The sequence below is a fragment of the Haliotis cracherodii genome, unplaced genomic scaffold (assembly GCF_022045235.1).
Source record: "Haliotis cracherodii isolate W230 unplaced genomic scaffold, xgHalCrac1.p SCAF_8, whole genome shotgun sequence".
NCBI classification, from domain to species: Eukaryota; Metazoa; Mollusca; class Gastropoda; order Lepetellida; family Haliotidae; genus Haliotis; species Haliotis cracherodii.
In genome coordinates, this window is record NW_027266341.1 from 3,736,144 (window position 1) to 3,757,209 (window position 21,066).

The 21,066-nt window shown below is 41.6% G+C and overlaps 1 protein-coding gene across 1 annotated transcript in view; it reads right to left on the reverse strand.

Moving 5' to 3' along the window:
* Positions 1–21,066, reverse strand: part of LOC139450094 (gamma-aminobutyric acid type B receptor subunit 2-like) — a 134,617-nt gene that overhangs the window by 25,168 nt on the left and 88,383 nt on the right. The window contains exons 3-9 of the mRNA XM_071231732.1: positions 16,606–16,776; positions 14,858–14,965; positions 13,630–13,695; positions 11,816–12,004; positions 9,228–9,470; positions 7,782–7,842; positions 1,421–1,510 (exon numbers count right to left, since the gene is read on the reverse strand). Of these exons, the coding sequence (XP_071087833.1) occupies positions 1,421–1,510; positions 7,782–7,842; positions 9,228–9,470; positions 11,816–12,004; positions 13,630–13,695; positions 14,858–14,965; positions 16,606–16,776 (928 nt within the window). The remainder of the gene's footprint in view (positions 1–1,420; positions 1,511–7,781; positions 7,843–9,227; positions 9,471–11,815; positions 12,005–13,629; positions 13,696–14,857; positions 14,966–16,605; positions 16,777–21,066) is intronic.

Below are 21,066 nucleotides of genomic sequence, written 5' to 3' on the forward strand. Positions count from 1 at the left end.
AAAGAACCCACACGATTCAATATCTCATAGAATATGCAATCGAATTCAAAGCGTTCTTTGGAACCTTACTAGGTAAGAATATTTTCTTGATATATTTATGTATGTGTGTATAGGGATCGGGTGTCCAAAATAGTAAATCATAGGTTCTGAAGAATAAGTTTCACAGTTTAGAAGGACATTGTTCAGATATTTCTCACAATGGCATACAATAAATGGTTTCACTCTGAGTATGACCTCTCGGTTCTCCGATTAGATGTTAGTGAAGTGTTTTGCCACTTTCAGGAATATTCCAGTGTCACGGCGCGTGGGGTTTTGTGGGTGGGCGCAAGAATGGCCTGCACACATTTTCCCCATATGCTGGCTCCCCTATTTGTCTAGTTGTATATCAGAAGTTGTGTAACCTAGCACTTAAAGGGGAAGTATACACGCAAAAATCACTTTCTTTCTTTTTCTAAACAAAACACAATTTTAGAATTAGTTAGTATCTGTGTTTGAAAATATACACTCACTTGTTTCACAGTGAAAGTAGGAAGCTCACAATAGTGTGAAAATGATATGCCGTTATGAGGTCTTCGTTTTTCGAGCTAAACAGGCCTGAGTTATCCCCCTTAGATTATGACGTAATTGGTGCCAATTCAACTGGGTCCCTGTCTGTTCTCAACGCAAAAGATATCAAGTACCAGTTTGCGGTAAAATAACATGGTCAACTACACACTCCGGCGCAGTGGTGACTCAGCATAACACTATGCTGGCTGGCATCTCAGACGCTGGAATCACACACCTGTATCTACACCACGTGAAGCGGCTCTAACAAAGCATGATGACGTCATAATGTTTATCAATTGCCACCAATGACGTCATATTGCAAGGGGCATAAGCCATGGTGTTTTTGTTATGGAAATAGAACACTTGGTACGTGTTAAAAATATAAATCGTTTTAATTCAAAAAATATGTTAATTAATTGTGATATTTTTATATTTTTGTCTATGACACTTCTAGGTTAACACTTTCAATGTGGAAAAAAGTACAAGAAAAATAGGTTCATTTCCGTGTGAACTTGCCCTTTAAAGCGTTCTCCGTGCACCCCAAAGACCTATGTGAAGGTCAGGCTGTTATTCTACTCATGTTAGTAAATACTGCTTGAAGAGGCATCAATATCACTCACACACTCACTCACTTGCGGCAGATATACGTACACTGTATACACTGCATTTACCGTTCGGTAGCCATGAGGTAAATGTACTACTTCGTCACGTCAAAAGCCCGGGTTCGATTCCCCCCAAACGTACAGACTATCATGCCGATTACTTGAGACCCAGTTGCGATATTAATGAGATATTGATTGCAAATGGTCGCGTAAATCCCGTTCCATCTGTATTGATTGATACAGTTTATTAAACAGTTTCTCCCAGTACTGACCCTGCCAGTTGATGTCCCGACACTGGTTGCAGTTGAAGTCCAGCTCATCGCTGTTGGGTTCCAGAACTGCCACACGTGTGAAGTTACCATCTGAAATACATGGTTTGAAAGCTGATCACAACCCTCGTTTTATGCAACAGTTATGTATGTAATCTTTCCTGCCCTACCTTAACCAAGTACACTCCTCGAAAGAAGTTAAGGAACCCGCTTCTTCTGTGTTACTATATTTAGTCTGCCACGGCACGACAGATTACAATAATAGTAATATGAAAGAAGCGAGTGGTCATTAACTTCCCTTGAGTAGAATAAATACCTCAGTCTATATTTTCTACACTTTGATCCAACTTTTTTGTAATTGTTGCTCCGATTGATTTTTGTTTTATTCTTCTTTTCTAAAACTTAATTCCCCATTTTTCGTATCAAATATTGTTATTAACGACATATCCGAGTTATTGATATATCAGACTTTTCCTCTATGAAACATTGCCCATTGGTATATTGAGAGTTTGTCCACGTTTACGTTCAGTTCAGCCACACCACGAGGTAATATGCCTGAAATGTCTGAAATGACTAAAATTGGAGAGACCCAAACATTCTTATGGGGATCATGGAGCTCCATCACAAGCATATTTTCCTGAAATAGCTTAATTGATCTGAATTCTAAAGTGGCATCGGAATTATTTTAGACATATAGCGACGAGAACAAGTTAATATATATACAAACGAGTCATGAATACAAAGTTTTAAAACAAATTTGTCAAACATATTGGGGCATAACAATATTATTAATGTCTGTTTAAAACACGGGCTATAGGCCACCAGTAACCAAAGCTAGGTCCCCTCGCTGGGGATCATGGGGAGGTACGGTGCCGCAGCTTCCTGTATGATACCCCAGCAGGATTTACGTCATCACTTTAGCTACCAGACAATATTCAAAGATGCTCACCAATGAGTTTGCTTAAAACACTGGTTTATGATAGTTACATTGATTATGGTAGGAATTACATGTCACTCTGGGGGACAATTATTTTACGGTACTTTAACCTCCTGGACAGAGCTTCCAATAATGACAGTTGGTAATAGCATCACACAAAATTTGAAAACAAGCAATTAGTTATTCACATACATATTTAAAATTTATGATACAGACGAATTTCATTTTAGTAGCTTAGAATGAGTTGCCCGCCTACACGGGAAAAGATATCTTATATCTTGAGATGTTTGATCATGTGAATCCCCTATAATTGCAAGTCCACACAGTCAAGCAACACATGCTTGACGGTGAACCTTTCATCGCGAGGGATACACCTGGGAGGTTCGCCCTCATCTGTTTTAAGTTTATGAGTAAACCGACTCTGGCCAATACGACATCATTGCTAAGCGATCTCATCATGCCTTGACTGACAGCCCAAGTAGGTATGATCGAGTGTTGGTTGAATTCATGAAGTTTATTGATTCCTACCTGGGAGTCCCACCTCTTTTGCATGATATCCCGAATATAACTTTGATGGCTGTTTGAAATCACTGTGCGGGACAAGGAGTGGATACAAGGGTTCGTCAAGAGCTGCCTAGCTGCAGCATTGGCTTTCTTTTGATTTTGCCATTATGCCTACATGACCCGTAACCAACAATAGACGATGTCAAATCGGCCAGTAGAAAGATCATTATATAGTTCAGAAATGTCTTGGATTATAGGATGATATGACAAGGAATCTGAAAAAATTATATTTTTTACATTTTTTTCATGTGTGATATAGGTCAAAGCTGTTAAGACAGCTTTAGCCTTCACTGTGAAGATTGAACCATTATCTGGGATTCTTGAGGTAATAGTTTGGGGTCCAATGATGGTGGCACTCTGCCACAATCTGAATCATTACGAATTGAATTTTCAATCTAATAGCAACATGTAAAGCACATTTTGAGCTCCTCTATTCGTTATCAATTGGACTCTTTATGCCGCTTCGACTGATAAACCTATGTAAAATATGAGTTTCCATTGTTCCCCCACATTGCACTTTAAGCTCCAGCATGTCATGAAGACGAACGAAATCTCGATCATTTCCCGTCATTTCACATGGTATTTATGTACGTGGCATTTTTTCTTGGGTGTCAAGCACCGACTCTGTGTTTCTCTGGTATTTTTGTTTTTGTTTAAGTGAGTGAGTGAGTGAGTAAGTTGGGTTTAAGGCCGCTTTTAACAGTATTCCAGTTATATCGCGGCGTGTCAGCTTAATGTGGGAGGAAAGCCCGAAGTGATGCAGGCCTCAGACGTTTACCACTTCGGTGAAACCCACGAGCACGGATATGGTGCTGACAAACCTAGAAACAAAATTGGGGCGAACAGGGATTCGAACCCGCAATCATAGGTTTCTGGCGTGTCCAAGGGACGCAACTCTGCACAGCGAATCGCGGCGCCTTAGACGACTGGGCCACCCGTGCCCCCTTTTTGTTTAACGCCGCAGTCAGCAATATTCCAGCTATATGACGGCAGTCGGTAAATAATCTGGACCAGCCAATCTCTGTCTCTAGTTGATTGAGCATCTGTACGGAGAGCAGAAGCTTGGTGGTTTGATCCCGACTGCGTCATGCCAAAAGACGTTACAAAATGGTACTTGTTGTTACCTTACCAGGCGCTCGGCATTTAGGGGCTAAAACAAGGACTGGTCTGCTCGGAGTCAGTATACTGCGGCAAGGTATCGCAGTGTGCTAGCACTAAGAATCGGCATTAGTCCGGACTAGTGCAAGCAGCCCCACACACGTGTGAGTGCAATAATCTTGGACGTGACGTTGAACTCAAAACTCAAGTCTGAACGCCATTAAAAGCAACCTCGTCCTCCTTCAAAAGCGGCGTTAAACCTAACTCACTCACTCACTCACTCGTCCTCTTTCGATAGCCGAGGTCCAATGACTGTCACGTGGTTACGACATGCTTAAATTAACAGCCGTCCGTGTCGCACGTGCAACACATGAAACAGGGTGTCACCTCAAGCAGGTTGGGGGACGTCAGGTGAAATGTGACTGACAGATCCTTACTAGAAGTTCATTGTTGAAAGGAATTACTCACGTAAACTCGAAAAGTTCGTGATTCACCTTGATTCCATTTAACACTTACACAAGATATGAAATGGCACTGAACACTTTTCAAAAACAAATTATTTTTGTGTAGCAAAATAGTTGTCCATTTATTTTGTAAAATCTTTTTTTTTCGCTCATTACGCATTGTTACTTGAAAACCATCAAACACACATGTCACTTACATACTTCATGTCGTGTCAGTCTTTGATATTTGTTGACAGATAAATGCGTTACGAAAAACACATGAGACACCTAATGGTTTCTCCTTAACATGTTCTGCGATTCTTATTACTTTTTCGAATTGCGAAAAAAACATGATGAGAATAACTGCTTTACCTGGAAATAATAAACTGACGTCCAAAAGAAACTTTACCAACTGAAAATATAAATTTCAGACAAAGTTTAAATTTTGTTTCGATGAAGTCCATCTAAAACACATAACCTAAATACAACAATAGTGTATGCAGAAAATGTTAATCGTCTGTTACATGTTTGCGAGATAACACGCGAAAAAGTGAAAAACACGTGCACCACGGACAACTACAAATGCACGTGCGGGTAAGCGTATAATATGATTGCAACGGCAAACCAGACATCCACAGTGATAAAAAAAAGACAAAAGAAATGCCACCACTCACAGTCGAACAACGTGAACGAGCCTTGGGTATGGTACAGATGGGAGCCACCCACGCCCATAAAGCACGAACCTTCGGTTGCTCCCGTGTTGCCGTTTCCAACTTGATGCAACGTTACAGTCAGACAGGGCGGACCGCTGACAGGCCAAGAACAGGCATACCCAGGGTGACCACGCCCCATGATGACCGGTACTTGCGTACCTAGCACCTCCAAAATCGCTTCCTGACAGTGACGTCATCGGCGACAAATGCCTTTGGTCACAGGGTTAGTCGACAGACAGTGGCCAGGAGACTCGGGGCTCATGGAATCAGGGCTTTTAGACCATACAGAGGACAGCTATTGACAGCGCAACATCGTCGTCTGCGATTGAGATGGGCCCGGACTGTACGACGTTGACAACGATGTGACTGGCAGAGGGTTGTCTTCACTGACGAAAGTCGATTCTGTATGTTTAGGACTGATGGAAGACAACGTATTTACCGTCGAAGGGGTGAACGAACGGCGGCGTGTTGCGTGCAGGAGGTCGTACCATATGGTGTAGGGAGCGTCATGGTGTTGGGAGGGATCTGTGGGCAGGAGAGTACACCGCTGGTCATCATTGACGGAAACTTGACAGCTCAGCGTTACATGGATAACATTCTTCGTCCAGTTGTCCTACCATTTCTCCAACAGCAACCACGTGGTGTAATTTATCAGCATGACAACGCTAGAGCCCATACAGCCAGAATTGTCACTAACTTCCTCGCAGCCAACAACGTCAACGTCCTGCCGTGGCCTGCACGCTCACCCGACATGTCCCCCATAGAACACCTCTGGGACTTGATGGATCGTCGTGTTCGACAACGACCTCGCTCTCCAACCGGCAAGAACTGATCTTAGCCCTCCAAGAAGAATGGCGTCAAGTCCCACGTGACCTCATCAGACGACTGACTTTTTCTGTGTGGGCACAATGTGTGAAGCCCATTTCTGGTGTCCCCCGCCGTGATATTGCTGGAATATTGCTAAAAGCGGCGTAAAACCATACTCACTCACTCACTTTTTCTGTGCGCCTAAGAGTTTTTGCGTGTATTGAGACATTTGGTGGTCACACACGCTTCTAATGACTTGTTATTGAACGTGAGCGATTGTTTATGTACTCTGCCTATTGTCCATGATTCTGAAAGCTCGAGTTTTGTACCACACCCAACTTTGCGGGGCTCTGACGTTATTCTCGGTTGCGGTATGATTGTCATTTTCAGTGTTGATTATGTTGATATATTGATCTTCTCAATACACTTTACTTCATATATGTATGTTTTGTTATGTTTGAGCAAGAGTGATTTCAAACTCTGGTAAAGTTTCTTTTGGACGTCAGTTTATATCTATCTTAATGTGCAAAAAAACACATTTACGGGTTTCTTTTCAAATGCCTGGTATTTGGATTTTAGAATTCAAAAAGACCCAATTGTTTATCTCTTGTGTTTTTGACCGCATAAGAATGAACGCCAGCCTGGATTTTACTTTTTGTGAACGAGAGGTTACCGTATCTTTTATAGATATTCGGTTTTTGTAATTATTTTTTATCAATTTGCAAAACACATGATTCCGTTGATCAGATGTTTATTCTTCTAGGTGGGGTTGTGTGCCCTCAGTGATCAAATGCCAAGCAATGCAGGAGGTTGCGCCATTTTAATAACATAGAAGCTGAATTGTATTCTAGTATTACTGTGCCATTACACTGTTCCAGCTACACAACCGGGACTGGATGACAACGAGGACAACTGTCTGTATAGGTATGAGGAGGCTCAATCAGCCGATGAATAACATCATGACCACATGATCCAAATTACAGTCGTCTGTCACGTCACAGAGAATTATAATGTTAAATCAGATACATGTACATGTACCAATTATTGTATATCCAAGGTACTTACATCTTACAAGAACCAAAACTTTAAAAATTAAATTGTCCACTCATCGAGTAAACTTAATTCGTATGTGATGAAGCAATAATATTCAGACTTGTTCGTATCTTGCGTTTACGTGTATTATTACAGTAATGAGACGTTTTGGTGGTCCAGAGTCGATTTTTTACAGACCGCCGTCATATAGCTGGAATAATGCCCAATGGGGCGTTAAACAACAAACAAACAGAAAAAGAGACGAGAAATAACGTAAGCTACAAGAAAAGTAAACAGAAAATATGAAATATAAAACAAAAACCCGCTGGTAAAAGTACATATTTTTCGTTAAAAAGTGAAAAGAACGACAAAACCTTTATGTAACGAAAACATGTTCCAATTCCAATCACTTAAATGAGTTGACATGTTAATTTTCTGTAACCTATTTTACTTCGATTCTTTACTATGGGTACAGAATCCTCCTTATGGCTATTCATAGCACACATTGAAGTACATGTACATACACCAAATGAAGATTAGGGCTTGCAAGGAGCTTGACATAAGTAGTGGAAGGTTCTCCAGAGTGCACAATAAAGGTTTTTAAGAATTTGAGTACCGTAATAATCAGCACCCTCTCTCAGCTTTCATGCATCGGTATTTCATTCGGATGATTTCATCGTAAAAGACAAGTCGATATTGCATAACACATTTCTCCCGTAATGGCATAGGAATCTAGCATCAAAACAACATTGATACGGATTGACAGTTACCTTGATTTTGATAGATGACTGCTATACTTTCTCTGTCCGAGCCTTTGAAGGAGACGGGGCCCTGTTAGATGAAAACACATTGCTAAATGAAATATAAAATGGGGATAGAATATAAGGTCTTATTCACCGGTGCAGATATGTGATGATTGTAAGACCGAAGTACATACCAACAAAGGCTTTCATTTCTTAGATCTTTTTTATTTGCCCGCAAAATAATGCACGCCTGTCTGGATTTTACTTATTGTTGAATTTAGGTATTCTTGACTGATAGACGGTTTTTGTGGGGGGGCTTTCCATACGATAAGTATTTTTTATCTGTTTGCAAAACACATGATTCTTTTGATCATATGGTTATTCTTCGAGGTAGGGTTGAGTGCAATGTTCAGCAAGGCAGGAGGTTGCGTTACGTTAGGTTAAATTGATGAGCACAAAAAGAAACAACCGGCTGTGCACTAACATAACGCTTCTGGCCTTTGACCTGACAGATTCTGCTCTTAAACACATCTGTCAGTATATAGATCAACAATCTCATCTGGCATCCTATTCCATATCTGTGTTTTAATATCGACACCCACAACCAAGCCCATCTTCACAACCACACCCACAACCCCAACCACACCCGCATCCACAACCACACCCTCACCCACAACCACTCCCACACCCTCACCCACAACCACATGCACACCCACAACCACGCCCACACACTCATCCACAACCACACCCTCACCCACGCCCACACCCTTAGCCACAACCACATGCACGCCCACACCCACAACCACGCCCACACCCTCACCGAAACCACAACCACGCCCACACCCTCATCCACAACCACACCCACAACCACGCCCTCACCCACAACCACGCCAACACCCACACCACAACAAAGCACATCCCCACATCCATGCCCACACCCTCACCCACAACCACGCCCACACCACCAACAACAACAACAACACCAACACCCACACCACAACAACGCACATTTCCACAACCACACCCTCACCAGCAACCACGCCCACACCCACAACAACAACAACACCAACACCCACACCACAACAACGCACATCTCCACAACCACACCCTCACCAGCAACCACGCCCATATCTACATGTACAAATAGCCACCTCTGAACTGCCGGGCAAAAGAAAATATAAGCATGGGTTTGACCAACACATTACAAATGTAATCAAAACGTTACTAGGGTAAGAACAGTGGCCGAAACACTGCCAACTGCCTACTGAAGATCCAAGATCACCATGGAATAACCATGTGTCATTTACAGCCACCATCAAACATGGGTGAAAACTTTCGTTTGCCCACACCTACATCCACACCCACACCCACACCCACACCCACACCCACATCTACATCAACACCCACACCTACACCCACACCCACACCCACACCCACACCCACACCCACATCTACATCAACACCCACACCCACCGAGACTCCAACAAAACCCAGGTCTTCAATGGTTTTCATGAAGGCGTCCTTGACAGGGCGCATGTCGGAGTAGTTGAGCCGTCTGAGGTCGGGGAGGCTGTTGTTGCCTGTGTCCGCGCGTTCCAGAGTCGCCCTCAGTGTTAAGGCTATTGTCCACATGGTGTCGTACGTCGTGCTGGCGTACATGCTCATTGGCACAGACCCGTTGTTCTCCCAGTACTCGCGCTGAAACTCCCCCGTTGTCTGTAAGCACAATGAAAGAATGAAACGTCATCATAATAAAGTGTATGGAGGTTTAGGTGAGTGTATTGGATCGATGTTATGTGGACATATTGGCTTCTGTAAGAGCAGGAGGACATAGTCAGTTTTACAACGGTGAAGTGGTTGTACGTGCATGCAATGTAGCGTAAGAAGTACGCATCTGTGGATCCCTTCGCTCGCTTGCTCCCTCGTTTTAGAAGACAGACAAACCTTCCAAAGGCAATCATTGTACCATTGTCTCATTATGCCACATGTCCGCATACTGGAATACCATTGGCCTACTGCCTCACTTACACAAATCTAATCACATATACAGTCGTCTCCATTCATATTTACGTTTTATCTCAACACGGAAGTGTAACTGTTAACAACAAACTACCGGTGCCCTGGAGACATTATTCACCGAGTTCCAAATCTCAACTTGCACATTTTTGTCCTCTAAGAGAAGACCTTCACTACTGAAGTCTTTCTTGTCCTTCGTAATGGAAACTGGGGAAGGGTTTAAATCAAACACACGTCCATGTGCTCTACTATTCTAAACGTAAGAAACGATTACTATTTTACATTGTCCAGCACACCCATTTCGTTACTTCACATCATTAACTCTACTTTCTGTTGTCTCAGAAATACCATGGAAACGGGAGATATTGCTGTCTTTCATATAATACAGCCCCAGGAGGGATATTGCGTGCTGCGACCATGATAACCTGGAAGTGGATCTCCTGGTTTCCGAGAAAACATTGTTACATGTACATATATATTACATTCTCACATGTACATGTAGCAATGTTTTCCCGGAAACCCACTGAAGTGCGATGCCGCCCTTAGTGTAAAAGAACTGGAGCAGCACTGGTGATGCTCTTCAACAAATAAAGGAACCACTCGGTGCTCCAGATGCTGGGGAGGTCTTATCGGATATCAGGAATCCATGCTAAAGGTTGTTATATTCAATGCGTCATTAAGACTAATCAATTGCTCCAACTATCCTTCTATTGTCTTTATTGGATTCGGTTTGCCCTTAACCCAGTTCCCAACTCATCATCATCATCATCTTCACCATCATCGTCCTTATGATTATTATTAATATTATTATGTACAGATTAAAATAAATGAATGCAGCAAAGAGTGTTTGGGTGATCCTAGCTGGTTAGGCTCGTCATCAGCTCACGGCCTGTGTCCCCTCTACACGCAGCCCAGACATGGGGCTTCTCTCAGGAAGCGCTGCCTTGTCGACCCGCCCAAAACGTTTCGGAGAATGTGAAAACTCCCCCTAACTGCAGCCTTCTTAAATACCCAGATTGTCAGAAGGGTTGTATTCCTGGCAGCAAAAACGGGAGCTCTCCCAACGTCAGTCAACAGATTGAGAGGTAACATAAGGCACCAAGAACAATGGGTCGGAGAACTTGGTTCTGTGGATGCAAGCTGAACATTTCGAAAGCGAGATCCGCATATTTGCCACGTTTTTCCTGAATCATGTCAATCACATAAGTGATAACAGGTACAAAAATCTCAATGATATCAATGATTTCATTGGATTTTTTAAAAAGGACGAGATCAGGTTTGTTGGCCTGGATAGGTCTCAGGCCGTTTACGGGCCTATTTCAAAGAATTTTGTATTTATCATTTCCATGACGCCCTCTACAAGTCTGGGTCGTACCATGGATGGACATCTTTGTCAAAACCACAAGCATGGCGAAGACAGAAATAAAAAGATCGAGCCACTCCTTCATGTCGCTTAATGTTTATGTTTATGCTAAAGCTGGGCGTGCACCAACAATGTGTTGGACAGTCTCATTAAATTCATTGCATATTCTACATTTCAGATTGACATTTTGATGCAAAATCACACACTGACGGTTTCGAGCGGGAAGTAACTGGTCTTGAGCAGCAAATATCTTTTCAGGCCAGCTGACTTCATCCAAGTGAAGGACTCTGTTGGGTTGCCGTTCTCTCCTCCACACTGCACATAAACTCGATGCAATGGTCGTTCAGATAGCCCCCCCTTGAGCCGATTTGACCTGGCACTTCGCTTGGCTGACACATATTTCTGTACAGTCCAGCGGTACTGAACCATCAACTAAATCAACACTGACATTGAAATTATGTCCTACACCCTTAGCACGTTTAAAGGACACAGTGGAATGCCTTGTTTTCATCATGAGTCTTGACATGCTTCAGAAGAGGGTCATCAGACAAAGAAATGTGTGCAAAAGTGTTCAATACACTTCTGTCATGAAGAACCCCACGTTAAACCACACCCTCCCATTATAATAGGTGAATATAAGCGATTGTTATTATTAATAATTTCCTTATTACAGGCTACCTACCAGATTAGCCACAGACATAGTATCGCCCATGAGGTTGTTGAGACTGGACACGATGATGTACCCCTCCGCCGCTTCCCGTAGTTGTTGTCGTGTGCAGCCGATGACGTCGGTGCTGTTCCACCAAGTGTCGAGGAAGCTCCCGACAAGGAGCCATACGTAGCGGTGACCGTACATACCCAACTTGTAGGCCTGTATCAAGCATACGCATACGTTTATTTCTGCTTATTTCCACATTGTAACAACATTTGTCAGTGTTAATCATCTTTAATCAAAATGTGGCCGTTGCAAAACACGTTCTTTATTGTTTAAGATAAAATCACATTCCCATCAGCAGTGTCGTATTGTGCGAACTTTATAAGTATAAACCATGTATTTTTTTAGTGTCAACTAAGCATCAGTACAGTCCATTCTTTTAAATGATATTTCTTACTCTTTCTTATTTCTTAATTGATGTGTATCTCGCGGATGTGTATAATTATTTGGCAGAGTCGACGTAATGGCCGACTAAAATTAAAACGTAAGGTACCCGAGGGGGCGAGAGATGTGACTTTACGTGGCTTAAATTTTCTCAAATTTTAGCATCTAGTTTGTTTGTTTGGTGTTGTTTAACGCCGCACTCGGCAATATTCCACCTATATGACGGTGGTCTGTAAATAATCAAGTCATGACCAGACAATCCAGTGATTGACATCACGAGCATCGATCTACGCACTGGGGATACGATGGCATGCATCAACCAAGTCAGCGAGCCTGACCACCCGATCCCGTTAGGCGCCTTTTACGACAAGCATAATCGCCTTTTAGGACATGCATGGGTTTTCTGAAGATTTATTCTACCCCGAATCTTCACGGGTGTTTGAGCATTTGAGCATCTCGATGGTGTATACTTGTATTATAACAATACAATGAAATAACAGTTTTTTTTAGCCGTTTAAACACTCAATACTTAATCCCGTTTGGGAGATACATCGGACTGCTTGTATGTCGAAGTTAAAGAAATCAAAGGAAACTTCGAAATACCCAGAGGTTCGACATGATGAGGTTAAGATAAGTAAACAACACGTATTTTAGGCCGTTGGTGAATTTCAAGATGAATCCGAGATAACGGATTCGAAATGTTTGAACTCGGTCTTCGACTATAATATTTGAATCGACCCTTGTTGCCTCGGTTTCAGCAGCAGGAGACTGTACTTGTGAGACACTGTAAGGTTCATTGTGTAAAACTGTTGTGATCAACGCCGTGCTGCTGGTGTATTGCTTAAAGTGGCGATATTAATAACTTCAGTTACACTACATTGTAGTTGTCATTAAATAAGTATGTCGATCTATAAAATGATAAAGCGAACCCTAGTAAATCCGGACAGGATGTTCTTAAGATCATTTAATCATACCTGTTTTGAAGAATCTGTTACGAGAACATCGACCACCTAAATAATGTGCCCCAAACAAACGCAATTCAATCGTGTTGTTAACGCCAGGGTACACAGTTGACATTGACTCCTGAGCCACCACAATAAGCTGGACAGTCCGTTAGTACCAGTTGCGTCCCAAGATCCACTGGTCAGGGGGGTTCGATTCCCAGACGTTCCCCAAAGGTGATCATTGGTACGTCACACTACAAGTACCCGTGAGTTTCAAAATTTGCAGAACGTGTACGACCTTCCTTACATTACAGACACGTCGAGGTAGAACTGACGTTTTAACAGCCTTGTTAAACCGAACTCAGTTATTGTAACCTGTCAATAGGTAAGACAGAGGAAGTGGTCACTGATATATTTTAGAAAGTACTGATATCTTTGTAAACCAAGACAAACCTCACAGAACACTTGCCTCGCAGAAGCCTGCGAAAATCCTCCGATCAAGATCCGAACGTCCAGAGTCTGCAAAGGTTAGACACATCTATTATATTCTGCACAGTTATTTGTATGCATTCACATACGCGAAGTGGTTAAGTTTTACTATACATGTAACTGATACTGCCAAATTGCAGCAATGATCTCGCGCAAACTCGGTCTAATCATCATGCTCAGGTACTATAAAACCAAGGGATAATGCCAAGGCTGACATTAACGTACTAAGTAGACTGTAGACATTAAAGATGGTATCCTGTTGATGAAACATCACTGACACAGCGGATGAAATATTAAGTCTAAGACATACATACATTTAATTATTACATCGTGTTTCTTCAAGTATATAAATTATATATATATATGACATTATAACACGTGTGTTATCCATGAAAGTGAAATAAAGTGATGATACTGAAACTTTATAATTCTGCAAGATGTTATACTCTTGACATTTCATGATGTTGATAATTACATTCAATTCATAGAATTTGCTTTGTAGAAACTGTGCATATATGTAGCGATTTGCTTGTCAACATTTATATTGCATTTACATATCTTTATATGTAAGAGACGCGGTGGTTCTTAATCTAATACTTAGGCACAGACCTTTTTGAGAAATATAGTCTTTTTACACAATTAACGTTTTCACCTATGAATGACATTGACCAGTTGTATGTGTTTGACATTATGTATGACATCTTTGCATATAAAATGTCTTTATGTCATTGGAATATGTATGTCAATGACCTCCTTGTCAGACACAGACAATATGTAGTGCATTAATAGTTTGTATGAAACTGACATCATGTATGTCACTGACCTCTTTGTTTTTTCACTGACAATATGTATGCGATCAACATTTCTTGTATGAAGCTGACATTCTGTATGTCACTGACCTCTTTGTCTAACACTGACAATATGTATGCGATCAACATTTCTTGTATGAAGCTGACATTCTGTATGTAACTGACCTCCTTGTCAGACAATATGTATGGCATTGATATTTTGCATGAAACTGAGATCATGTATATCACTGGCCTCCTTGTAAGACACCGACAATATGCATGACATTATCATTTTGTAAGACATTCTGACATTCTTTGTGTCATTGACCTATACGTATGCTGCCTCACCTAAATCCCCTCCCTGACTTCTACTGACAGCGAACACGCAACGTAATCAAACCTACTTTTAACTTCTTCATTTTTTGAGGCACTTCGTTCTTCGACGTAAAGGACAGCGCCGCGACGGTAGAGATGTTGTGGTTGTCGAACACGTCACCCATATCGTCCATTGCCTGGAAAACAAACCCCATGGTGATGAAGAACTGAATTGTAATTGATTTAGCTACTTCCATGCAGAAGTCGACAAACCACAATCCATGCTATCATGTTGACAATTCCAGTGCTAAAACTGTACTGGGTCGTTAAAGCCAGGGTATCACCCATTCTCTCTAACACTTCTTCACACCACAAACACCTCTTGTCAGTCCCTAATGTTGTCTAATATTTGAATATGTCTTAACCTTTCTAAATATTTCAGAAGCATCTCCACAGTATATCCCAGATAAACGTCCCTTAAAACTGTGAGCCATGAATGTGAAATAAAGTGATGATTAGATGTCGAACGCAAGATTCCTGGCATTTCATGATGTAGATACTAACATCCATTGTTTCATGCATTTTGAGCTTCACAGTTTTGAAGGGGTAGCTTTTTAAAACGGATCACAGTGTAATCTGTGATTCTTTTGTTCTTTTGACGTCGATACGAGTATATGTTCAGGAAGCAATCAGCTGAACACTAATTAGCATCTACCCTGAACCTGTTGAGTTCCCTATGCCCCAAGTCTACGGGACTGTCAGGGAATCACCTTTGATGCAACTCTCTCCCTGCAGTCATGCATCATCGGTTAATCACCCTGCGGTCTAACAGGCATTAGTGTCCGAGCGGTCACCACCATGGGATGACCATGTTGTCCGGCTAATTGAAAGCAACAGAATCTTTGACGATTCTCTTTACTAAGTTCACGTCGGTCGGGCCCTTGATAGATGAGAAATATCCATAAACGCTATAGAAGGCTGCCTAACGAGATCAGCTCAACACGTATAGCCATCCAAAGGGATATGTGCTTCTTGATGTATATCAGATACACACGAATGAATGGCTACTCATCACCAATCATGGCGTTCGTGCTGCTTTAATGTCATATTTCAATCTATTCTTAGTGACATATTGCAGGTGATTATTAAGCTTACATCCCCAGTGTGCAATAGTTGATGTGTTTTTCACGTCGAACATTATAAAACCTTTATAAGATTATGGATTTTTTTACATTGCGCTTGTGTAAGGAGACTAGAAATCAGAATATTCTGCCCCGCAGAATGAAGTATGTTGCGTTAGATGTTAACTGGGAACAGATATAGTATATGGTAAAAAGGCTCTGACCAACAGTCCTAGCAATCTTGGTAATCAAATCAAGCCATTCAAATTACCGAACATCAAATTGGAGTTATATATGTGCATCACTGGCAAAGACTCGTTGCCCAAATTTCAGGGAAATGTCTCATATCACTTATAAGGACATCTAGATGCGCCCCCAGCACCCCATTGCTAGTAGTAAGAGGCGACTTAAATGGGAAGCCATGGGGATTCTGGGTCAGAATTGATCCCTATTGACTTATGCTGGACGTAAAAGGCGAGCAACTGGATCGGTGGTCAGACCCGGTGACTTGGTTAGTGACGTGTCAACGTACCCCGACGTGGATCCTTGTTCATAATACCATATCATATCGCTCATTATACTCATAATTATTAACAATTATATTAAAAATATTTTCTCGGCGACTTTTTTGTGTGTCGGAGTTTTTTCCGAACCATCTCTATGATAACCTGTGACATTGGCATCATAAACACAAGCAGGCTCTACTTTCTACTTACAAGTGAAAATTTTTCTTTATCTTCGTAAAGTGTAGCAACTGTATTCCACCGGAAGTATTGAATGAGCATGCGCCGAGCAGGATTGAGAGAAGAATCCCCTGGCGCAAGACGGAAGAACGTATTATATTTCTCTCTTTCACTCAAAGCAGGTGACGTGGCAGCATGAGATATCTACAAGAGATGAAGTTTTATATAGTGTCAGTACAATGTTCACAGTTTTCGTTCAACGTCAAGAATATCACGTTATAGAAAAACGTGACATTAATTTCATTAATACTTCTCTCGTTTGCTGCCTCCCATTGTGTAAAATCTTAATTACGCTAGAAAAAGACAAATATCAAAAACGACTATCGTCAGGATACCTATATACCTGCACATTTTAATAATTAGTTTTACATTAGAAAGTTTCAGATAACATAAGACCATCCCAAAGGTGTAAACAATGCCTGCAAAACACCCATAACCAAAGAATATGTTAACATATTTGGGTTCGAAATGGATTTATGTCTGGTAAATTGTATTATAAACCTCGTTCGTGTAACTCTTGGCGATTATGCAAAAAAGTGTTCAATATAGTAGAAAACTGTAAGCGTTCAATAACGAGCATTGGCTCGTAGACACATTTCATCTCTGAACGTGACTATGTAATCTCAAACGCAATATCAGCATAATTCTACTGACTATGCGAAGTGTGTGTTTTAGTGAATCATTCATATATCGCTCGGCTGATTCGAAAAGCTCCTTTGTGTAAGTCACGTTATTCGAATTTAAAAAGCCTTCGATCGGCTTTTCTGCACCAATGCACGCTAACATGGAATGTGCCTAGGAGAAACTTATCCAGGGCCTTTAACGTTAGCATCCGGGTTCAAACAGATAAATAACATCATTCGATTCGCATTTGAGAAAATCTATCAAAAAACACGGAGAATTCTCTTGACAGATTAATTCAACTGATTGATCTCAACACAGGTTCGGACCGTTTGATTTTTTTGAAACTCATGTGATGAATTGACCTGGGAACATATCTTCCACTGATCAAGCTTGTTCGTCGTTTCCATTGGTTTCCAGAGAGATGCGAGACGCCCGAGTTCCGATGTCAGCACTGTGGGTTATGCAGGACGAAAAAACAAACAAGTCCCGGTAAAAATACTAAATACTCTCTCAGACCACCCGAACCAGTAAAACCATGAATGAAGACCAAATATGGCATCTACAAGGAACAATGAAATAAAAGGGACGCCTATGAAGAGGTCCAATGGTAAGGATCAGGTCCAGGGTCTGGTAGTTCTGCGAGGCTTGAGATTATTTCGATGAGACGTTTCCTTTGTGTCTTGCAATGTATTGATCGACGTATGTGTGTCGTACAGATTTTCCTAATTATAATTCTCAAATATGATTTGATAATTTACCATATATATATATGAGGAGGAATGAGAGAAGGGTGGCATCGGTTGTCCCACAATGACTGAACGGTTGCACGAACACCAACTGCCATCTTCTGTACTCTTAGGGAGCGGTTCAAAAGCTCGATGTCGGATTAAAATCAAAATTCCTCAACCCTTTTTTTGTAATCAAGATTATCATATTTGCAAATTTTCTGTCCGACAAAATCAAGTTTTGAGAAGAATCGCTTAGAGGGTGTCAACAGCTGGCATGAGACCGCACATTTGTCAGAGCTGGTATTCCTGTGAGTGGAATTCCATATTGGTATATAATGGATGGAAGAAGATAACGTTTCATCAGGACCATTTCGCACACAATAGAATTGTTCAAATGGCGAAACTAAACTAATCTGCCTCGAAGTTAATCGGGTTTATGTGACTGTTCATGAGAGCTTGATTTGTTCGTACATTAGTGATCAATGTGCGAAAAACGCCGTTTTAAGATTTCTTTGGAAGATGTTTATATTTTACTGTAAAACGTATTTTATTGTTCAAATGCATTATATATGTGCATCACCATTGCAGACAAATGCACGACAAAAACGTTAATGACGGACCAGCTCATTTCTAAAAACTTTGGAAAATCGATCTTTTCCGTGTATCTTAGCTATAAATCTCTAGTTAATGTGGTCGTAAGTTTAACATTCATATGTTTATTAAAGAAAACAATCGTGCTGTTACATTCTTTAAACGCTTGGGACAAAAGGTTGCCACATTTTTCCATGTGCCAAATCTAATTGTCAAAAAGAACCTTATCATCTTTCATCCTGAACAAATCGTTTTCAGTTATTTTTAGTATTCAGAATTTATGTAATTCCTACATGTAAATCAACATATATTCAACTTTAAGTTAAAAAGGGGCCAGTGTTCGTGTCGATGTTACAGTAAGGGGCGACTGTTCGTGTCGATGTTACCATTAGGGGTGAGTGTCCGTGTCGATGTTACAGTAAGGGGCGAGTGTTCGTGTCGATGTTACAGTAAGGGGCGAGTGTTCGTGTCGATGTTACAGTAAGGGGCGATCTCTTCGTGTCGATGTTACAGTAAGGGGCGAGTGTTCGTGTCGATGTTACAGTAAGGGGCGATCTCTTCGTGTCGATGTTACAGTAAGGGGCGAGTGTTCGTGTCGATGTTACAGTAAGGGGCGAGTGTTCGTGTCGATGTTACAGTAAGGGGCGACTGTTCGTGTCGATGTTACAGTAAGGGGCGAGTGTTCGTGTCGATGTTACAGTAAGGGGCGACTGTTCGTGTCGATGTTACAGTAAGGGGCGAGTGTCCGTGTCGATGTTACAGTAAGGGGCGAGTGTTCGTGACGATGTTACAGTAAGGGGCGAGTGTTCGTGTCGATGTTACAGTAAGGGGCGAGTGTTCGTGTCGATGTTACAGTAAGGGGCGAGTGTTCGTGTCGATGTTACAGTAAGGGGCGATCTCTTCGTGTCGATGTTACAGTAAGGGGCGAGTGTTCGTGACGATGTTACAGTAAGGGGCGAGTGTTCGTGACGATGTTACAGTAAGGGGCGACTGTTCGTGTCGATGTTACCATTAGGGGTGAGTGTCCGTGTCGATGTTACAGTAAGGGGCGAGTGTTCGTGTCGATGTTACAGTAAGGGACGAGTGTCTGTGTCGATGTTACACTAAGGGTATGACACTTCAACCGGATGTCTTCACGTGCAGTTCAGAATTGATGAAAACATGTACCACAGCTAGGTGGGATTTCAATTATAACTTTCAAACATGAAACTGCTGTGGTCAATGAAAGAGGCAGATTCATCTCTGGCTCTGAAAGTAAGAACCATACCGTCGTTATTGGCCGTGATTGTGAGTACGGCGTCTCATCTTTAATTGGTAGTGTGACACATCCCAGAGAAACTAATTTCAGAAGGCGGAGATGATACATGGCAAGATTAAACATCAACAAATCACAAAGGATCATACAACCTTTGACTGGGTTTGAAAGCTTGTGTCGCTTGCATTGCATCAGAGATACGGGGATGGAATAACCATGCATGTGCAGGCAGCCAGACTGCCATCTAACAAATGTCTTGGGTCATTGTCTCTACAATGTGGTAATCTTTATATGTCCATATCGACACAATAGCGAGTCTGGTGAAGTGGAGGAATACATTTTAATTCATTGATATGGTATTTAATATTCAGTGCATTTTGCCACAGGAAAATGAAACAGAGTGGACAAAAGAAAGTATTCACTTGAAAATTGGATTTGATAAAAAGAAAACATTACTGACGTTATTTAAACCTTACTGGGCTGAAAACAGTTGCCGAAACACTGCAACACTAAGGTCAAAAGCACAACTATGATAGCCGTATCAAATTCATCACCATCGAATATTTTTTTTCTCCATTTTATAACTGGCCATCAGTAAACACGGGTGTATGCTTTCTGTGTAGATCCCCAGGAACTTGGCGACTATGGTTGTCGTAAAAGGCGACTAACGGGATCTGGTGGTCAGGCTCGCTGACTTGGTTGAAACATGTCATCGATCCCAATTGCGTGGATCGATGCTCATGATATCAGTCACTGGAGTGTCTGGTCCAGGCTCGTTTATTTACAGACCGTCGTCATATAGCTGTAATATTGCTGAGTGCGGCGTAAAACAACAAACCAACCAACCAACCCCAGGAACTTGCTTGTCGCATTGTGCCACTGGACAGATCTGGTGGTCAGGGTCGGCGCGCCAGATGATTTCGTGTCAGCATACCCCGACAACGTAGCTCATAATATCAATCGCTGGTTGTCTGGTACATACTCGATTATAAACAGGCCGCCATTATACAGCCGGAATATTGCTTAGTGCAACATTTAACAACAAACAAATACTCTTCCAAACCGTTAAACCTTGTTCTCTGTCTTCGACAGCCAAACATGAGTTTGACTTACACAAACTTCATTTCATGACGTGTTTTACAGGAAGCAAGACTCCAGTAATGATTATCCTCAACACAGAATCAAGAAGCCATAATCCAATTTCTGGTGAAATGTCATAAAATGTTAAAAAGTGGG